The sequence below is a fragment of the Eulemur rufifrons genome, chromosome 16 (assembly GCF_041146395.1).
Source record: "Eulemur rufifrons isolate Redbay chromosome 16, OSU_ERuf_1, whole genome shotgun sequence".
Lineage (NCBI taxonomy): Eukaryota > Metazoa > Chordata > Mammalia > Primates > Lemuridae > Eulemur > Eulemur rufifrons.
In genome coordinates, this window is record NC_090998.1 from 40922062 (window position 1) to 40929345 (window position 7284).

Consider the following 7284-nt stretch of genomic DNA (forward strand, 5'->3'; position numbering starts at 1 on the left):
TAATACAAATTGGCTACAGGTATTTTGGAGCCAGGTTAGAGTTAAGCGAAGGGCTGGGAATGACTCTAAACTGAAGCCACAAGGAAAACTAGGACACAACTCTCCAAAATGAGAAGGTGGAGGATAGCGGCCCAAGGGTTTTTCCCTCTGTAGAAACATCTGGAAGATTCTGGAAGCAAGCACACATTTGCATTCACACACCATTCAGTGCTCGGCTGCCACAGGCAGGGCAGGCTCTGGACTCCACTAGGCGAAGCGGACGGACCGGCTGCTTCCGCAGCTGAAGCTGGAGGAGCGGGGCTGGCAGGGCGCGCAGGAGTCGGGGGCTGTCACCGTGATGCTGCCCCCCGTGGCTGGGGGGCCAGAGGTGATCTGGCGCCCTGGGGTGGTGCTGTAGGTGAGGCCCCCGCAGGAGACTCCACCACGGGAGCTGCTGACACCTGTGGGGAGAGGTGACACAGAGGGGTGAGGGCTTGCTGTGATGGCACTGGCCCCATGACAGGCCCCAGAGGGCAGTGACATTGCAGGAGCTGCCTGCTCCCCAAGGGGTCCAGTGGTTGACAGCGCAGACCCTGTCCCTCAGCAGCACATCCCATCTGGGGACCTGGGGCAGGAAGGAACCCAGGACCCCTGGACCCAGAGGAGCAAAGCTACTGGGCCCTGGCATGGCCTCGGCTCACGGCTGTCACTAGTAAAGGGCGCTCAGCTCTGCTTTCTCTAACTCCCTTCGTGGTCCCCAGTGAGGGGCCAGGAGAGGGCGAAAGGCCCTCTCTTACTTGGGGGAATATTCGAGGCTCGGTGGCTTAGACCAAAGGGTTTGGCTTTGCCTGTCAACAAAGCCATTTTTCTAGGGGATTTCGGGCAGATACTTACAGACATTGACGGAACCCACACCTTCACACAGCCTGGGGGAGAGAAAACTCTGTTAGCTGCAGACACTGGGCTGGATTCCTTGAGAACGATAGTTGCTTGGGGACAGAGAGGGTCATCCTGTGGACAGTCTGTCCCCTGAGGGCCAGGGAGGGCTCCCCCAATCTGTGCTAAACGCTCACTTCTTTCTTTAATGGTTCTGTAAGCATGGGGACAAGCCCTTCTGATTTTCATTAGCCCTGGGTGAGACTGTGACCTTCTGAGTCTGCCCCCCGTCTGAGTACCATAGCCCCCCGTCTGAGTACCATAGCCCACCCCGGATAGTGCCAACCAAGCTGTCGGAGAGGAGCGTCAGGGGCTTTGTGGAAGGTGAGGGCTGAGCCCACGCGGAGGTGCCTCCTCATTGTCACACACAGGCCTGCAGCGGGGCAGGAACCTACTCAACAAGAATGCCCCTGGGGGCACGAGACTTGGGCGCAGAGCTCAGCTCTTCTGCTTATTAACCGGGTGGCCATGAGAAAGGCACTGAAGTCTGGGCCTATTTCTTTATGTTTGGGTGGGAAAAATGATACTGATGTCATTGGAGTACGGGGATTATAAAATGAGCACTTAGCACAGGTCTAGCATATAATAAGCATTGGATAAGTCGTTACTACTATTGAAGCTTGATCTGTACGGCCAGGGTCAGAGTCAGAGCTCACACTTGGCTCAAGGAAATTCACTCTGAGGACCAGGACGTCTACCCTGGAAACCCTACAAGGTCCTGCTTAGCCTCACCGGCTCTCCTCGCCCTCCAGCAGGCGCCTGTAGGTGGCGATCTCGATGTCCAGGCCCAGCTTGGAGTTCATCACCTCCTGGTACTCCTTGAGCAGGCAGGCCATGTCCTGCTTGGCCTTCTGCAGGGCGGCCTCCAGCTCAGCCAGCTTGCAGCGGGCGTCATTGAGGGCCGCCTCGCCCTGCTGCTCAGTCTCGGCCACGGCGGCCTCCAGCTTGGCACGCTGTTGGGTGAGGATGTGAGGGCAAGGATGAGAGAGCAGGCACAGTTTGGCTCGCCCAAACTAATGGCAGGGAGGGGAGGGTCCTGGAGAGAAGGTTGGGCCCAGGGCCAGGTGGTACCAGGGCTGTGAACATGAGGGAGGAGGTGGTGGGCTTTCTCCGTCGCCACTTGATGGTGGTCAATGGCATGGCCCAGGAGGGGCTAGATCCTCCTTGGCAGGTCAGGGATAGGGCCCATCCAGCCTGAGTGCTGTGACATGTGGTAGAGCCCCTGCTTTCACTCTGGGTCCCTGCTCCCTCACACTGCGGAGCCTGACTAGGGCCACGCCAGTGTCCTCCTGGGGAAAGGGCCTGGTGCTGCAACCTGCCTGTGCTGGGTATCTGAGACCTCCCCGGACCCTACCTGGCACTTGGCGTTCTCAATTTCAGCCGTCAGCCTCTGGACCATGCGGTTCAGCTCGTTGATCTCCTCCTTGGTGCGGCGCAGGGTCTCCCCGTGCCTGATCACCGTGGCCTTCATCTCCTCGCACTGGGGAAGCAGAGACGCTTGTGAGAATCAGGATGGGGCATGTCATCCATTCAGGGCACCAGGGGTGATCGTGCAGACTGTGCAGTGCTCAGCCTGTGCAACCACACATGGCAGTCCTGCCCTGCCACCCCAACCTCAGTTGAGAGGCAGCTCTTCTCTAACTGTCCTTAGGGATCAGAATCCCCAGACTAGAGAAGCCTTTTCTCAGAAATACCTCGCTTGCCTCCCACTGACATGTCTAGGAGGCAGGTGTCCTGTGCCACTCACCTTGCTACGGTACCAGGACTCGGCCTCTGCCCGGCTGCGGCTGGCGACATCATCATACTGAGCCTTGATCTCAGCGACAACGCAGTCCATATTCAGGTCCCGACTGTTGTCCATTTTGACAATGACTGAGGTGTCTGAGATGTGGGCTTGAAGAACACGGATTTCCTGTGGGGCCAACAGCCAGTACAATTGGTTCCGGTGCCTGATTTGGGCCATGTGCTCCACCCCTCAGGGCAGTGTCCACTCCCTGGAGGGAACACTCATCATAAATGCTACACGAGTCCTGATCCCACCACCTTGATTCACACACGGGCTTATTACAAAACAACAAAGCGGGACAGGGTCCCAGAGGTCATCTGGGAATAGCCTTTGACTTAACAAATGGGAAAACAGAGGCCCAGAGGGTGAGAAAGGCCTGACCCAGAGTCCTGGCGGGGGAGCTGGGGGTGGATGCCAGGACGAGTGATTAGTCCACTAATTAAGACCCCTCCCTGACCCCCACCCCACATGCACACTTTGCAGCTCATCTCCAGACTGACACGCAGACAGCTCATGGGCAGGCACACCCCAACACACAGAGATCACAGTCACAGAGCAGCCCAAGCACTCAGACACCATGCTCCTCACACATGAACGTGGATGGGGTCTCTGTGCCGTGGACCCCTTGAATGTGTGTGCAGGTGCTTTTCACACTTCCATTACACGCTCCAAACATGTGCACACACACGTGCCCTTGCCCTGCTCCCCTGGTCTCCACACCTCCCCTCCACCTGCCCTGGCTGGCAGGTGCCCCTCACCTCTTCATAGAGGCGCCGCAGGAAGCTAGATTCCTCCACCAGGGCCTCCACGTTGGCCTCCAGGTCTGATTTCCGCAGATAGGCGCAGTCCACGTCCTGGTGGTGGAACCAAGAGGAGGAGGAGTGCATGGGGGAGGAAGCCAAAGAAAGGCACCTCTGGTCAGCACGGGGACCGTGTCCCAAGCTGGAGTTGGCACAAATGGGTCCCCTCCTCCCTGCCCTGCAACCAGCCCCCTCACCTTCTTTAGAACCACGAACTCATTCTCTGCCGTGGCTCTCAGGGCCACCTCTTCTTCATACCTGGGTGTGAGAGAGAGAAGGGCTGGAGCTGAGAAATCGCACCTTGAATTCCAGCTCAGCTGCCGGGCACGTTCTTGCAGGGGTCGAAAAGGAATGAACCCCTCCAGACACCATCTTGGCTTCTCCTCGATCTATTTTGTGTATTATCCATGGGCTAGCCTTTATTCTAGCCTGGTTTTACTCCACCCCAGTCTTTCCATCTCTGGGATGAAATCAGGAATGCACATTCCATCCCCCAAGTCTAAAATCATCTGTGCATCCTAGGTCCCAGGAGAGCCGGTCCCCTGGGCAGGGAGGACACAGACCCCTGTCATCAAGGTAAGCTGTGCAGGGTACGGAACACAGATAGCTGTAGAACTCCACTGTCTTTCCCTTCCTCTCTCCCCTGGAAGCCAGTCCTAAGACTCACAGGACTGGAGTCCTAGAGGAGGAGCCAGGAATCTGAAGAAACCTGGGCCCCACTGGACACCCCCTCTGGGTCCCAAGCAGCCTGTTGGAGGAATCTGAAGACACTGCTACAAGAGGCTGTGGGCAAAGCCTCCAGCATTCCCTGTGAGCTCCTCCTTGCACCACACTCACTTCTTCTTGTAGCCCTCCAGCACCTCCTGCACGTGGTTGAGCTCTGAGGCCAGCCTCCCGCTGTCGGCCTCCACGCACTCGGCCTCCCGCCTCAGCGTCTCGATGTAGCCGCTGAACAGAGGCTCTAGGTTGCTCTCGCAGCACTGGCGGTTCTGGTAGAACTGCCACTTGGTCTCCAGCAGCTTGTTCTGCTGCTCCAGGAAGCGCACCTGCCATTCGGGTGGAGGAAAGAGACTCAAGGGGAGGCCTGGTGAGGGGGAGGCTCCTGGTCCCTGGAGCTGTCTGCCCTTGGGAGCTGGCTGAATGGGCCGGAGCCGTGGAGTGGAGTGTCTGGGGCTCAAGGGGCCCCATTCCCAGGCCCTCAGGGAGGCAGTTGTGGGTATAAAGAAAAGCCATCCCACTCAAAGCCAAAGGTCTGATTCAAATCCAAGTTTTGCCACTTTAAGTGGGCAAGTTGTTTAACCTCTTGGTGCTCAGTTTTCTCATTTCTAAATTGAAAATAATAGTGCCTACCTTAGAGTTGCTGTGAAGATTGAACAAGTTAATACATGTAAAGTGCTTAGAGCGGTCCCGGACACAGAGTAAGTGCTCTGTCAACTTAACTATTATTATAATTACCAGTTGTCTTTCATTTATTCATTTATGCAACAAACACTTACTGAATATTCACTATGTGGTGCCGGGGCCTGTGCTAAGACACACGCTTGTCTATGTCTACATCATCCATCTTAAATTTTATTCAGTTTTCGCAGCCCTATGGGGAGATAGATATTACTTACTCCATGTTACAAAGGGGGAAACTGAGACCCCAAAGTGTAAAACGACCAGCTCATGGTAGGTGATGGAGTCAGACTCAGTACCCTCGAGTCTCATCCCCCACCCTGCCTGCCCCACACAGTGTGTTTGAGCAGCTCAGCTAAATGCGCTCAGCTCCAGTCTGTTATCTGAAAAATCTACCCCACTGGGTCATTCTGAGGATTAATTAAGATCACCAAAAAGAAAGAGGGAGGTCACCCCCTCTGCCCCCAGAACCCTGATCCCAGCCCTGGAGCCTGTTCCTTGTGCTCTGCCAGAGCAAGGATGCACGCACGCGCTTTGGACCACAGGCTCAATTTCTAGACCACACCTGGACCTCATTAAATGTTGCTGGAACTAAATGATGAAAATGGATCCTTCTACCCATATTGGTCTGCATTTCTTTTCCTCTGCTGCCTCAAACCTGTCTCCCCAACAGATTGGGAGTTGGTGGTGGAAGGGGGAGGGCTGAGGTCTTCTCCGGACCGTAGCGGGCCCCACTGACCTTGTCAATGAAGGCAGCAAATTTGCTGTTGAGGCTCTTGATCTGCTCCTTCTCCTCGTGCTTGACGCACTGCGCGTTGGGGTCGATCTCCAGGTTGAGTGGCGTGAGGAGGCTCTCGTTGACAGACACGGTGGTGATGCAGGGGGCGCTGGGCCCGCACACGCCTCCAGAGCGGTAGCCGAAGCTGCGTCCGCAGGAGCCGGCGCGGAAGCCCCCGACAGCCACGCGGGGTCCGCAGGGGCCCAGGTTACAGAGGCTGCGGCTGCCGAAGCCCGTCAGCCCCCGGTAGCAGGACACCCCTCGGTAGGGGGCGGCGCTGATGCAGCAGCGGTTGCCAGTTTTGGGGGCCACGGCCGAGCAGGAGCTGAAGTTCCTGGTGACCCCACATCCCGAGCTGATCCTGTAGGAGCGGCACGACATCGTGCGGGTGCGAGAGGAGTCTGAGAGGCCGAGCGGCGGTGTGGGCTGCGGAGCGAGAGGCTTAGGATCCTTCTGGTCTCTCTGATCCTCCCTGGTCCTTTTATTGGTGGGGAGAGCTGGGGCTGGCTGCATAAAAGGAGTGAAAATTCATTTTATGTTGTTTAATTGGCTTGGGGAGTTTGCCAGCAACTCCCCAAGGACTCGTCTTAAAGGTGAACTCAGCAGTGACTGTAGGGCTCTGTAAAAGTATTGAAGATGTTATTAGGGACACTGCGCGTTTGCACTTTTCATCTTCAAAGCTCGTTTACATGCATTAAGTAATTACTTTTCTCACAGTCTCTCTGTGAGATGGCCTCAACCCACACTTGGAGACGGATTTGAACTCCGCAGCAGTCCTGGGGGGTGGCTGGGTTTGGGATACAGGAAGGGGCCATTGTCTCAAGGGAGAAGTTCTATGGTCGCAGGTGAGGTGAGACCTGAGGTGATCATTACCTTTGTCTGCCTGGCTCTATCCATCCAGGACGTGTTCTCAAGTACATCATTGCATTTCAGGGACTGACAGGTCAGGCAAGTCCAAACCCACCCAGGTGGCATTGCCTGGAAGGTGGCTCAGGGCCAGAGGGGCCATTTGGACCATGCTCGCTCCAGGACAGAGGGCTGGAGTGGATGGTCTCTTGGCACCTTCTGGATTCCAGCCCAGAAGGCTCTTTTCCAGAGCTTTCATCTTTCACCCAGCGAAAGTGCAAACCACACAACTCTCAGTAGTCACAATTATGGCCACTTGCGGATAATGGGGAGACTTCCCTTTAGCCACTTTCTTCTGTTTGCCCAAAAGGACTGGAGAACCCACACTTGGGGTAACCTGGTGGCTATAAACTTTCTCTGGGCACCTTCCCTTTGCTCTTTAAGAAGAAGCATGTCGTGCAAGTCTTCCTTCCAAAACCACCAGCCGGAGAAGGTATTCGTTCTCCTTGGCTGCCCCAACTGCCATCCCTTGAGGAAAGTTTAGAAATTGCTCTGCGTAAAGATGGGAGTGGGATGGTGGCTTATTCTTGTCTGATTTCTGGCTCCTGGGGGCCCTTAGAAACTCATCTGTCCGATGTCCCTGCTTCCTTTTGTGTCCTTGGGCCACTTATTAGGATAATGAGTGCTATTCTTTTAATGTTTATTGAGTGCAAACCTTGGGGATGTGGTCTCTGCCCTTAGGGAGGTTAGCCAGACACCGG

General features: G+C 55.8%; 1 protein-coding gene across 1 annotated transcript; it reads right to left on the minus strand.

Moving 5' to 3' along the window:
• Positions 1-246: 246 nt before the first annotated feature.
• Positions 247-6058, minus strand: LOC138396443 (keratin, type II cuticular Hb5). Its single transcript, XM_069489744.1, has 9 exons — positions 5639-6058; positions 4339-4547; positions 3699-3759; positions 3460-3555; positions 2663-2827; positions 2270-2395; positions 1648-1868; positions 874-905; positions 247-440 (listed from the first exon to the last, which is right to left on the minus strand). Exons 1-9 carry the CDS (start codon positions 6056-6058, stop codon positions 247-249), a joined length of 1524 nt encoding a protein of 507 aa, XP_069345845.1.
• Between the last annotated feature and the right edge of the window lie 1226 nt (positions 6059-7284).

What these genes read in the sequence shown, in the direction of transcription:
- LOC138396443 (XM_069489744.1), bottom strand. Translation starts at nt 6,058, where the DNA reads ATGTCGTGCCGCTCCTACAGGATCAGCTCGGGATGTGGGGTCACCAGG. An exon ending in TTGAGAACGCCAAGTGCCAG is followed by an intron (nt 1,869 to 2,269) that starts GTAGGGTCCGGG and finishes CTCACCCAACAG; the next exon opens with CGTGCCAAGCTGGAGGCCGC. An exon ending in CTGGAGGGCGAGGAGAGCCG is followed by an intron (nt 906 to 1,647) that starts GTGAGGCTAAGC and finishes TCTCTCCCCCAG; the next exon opens with GCTGTGTGAAGGTGTGGGTT.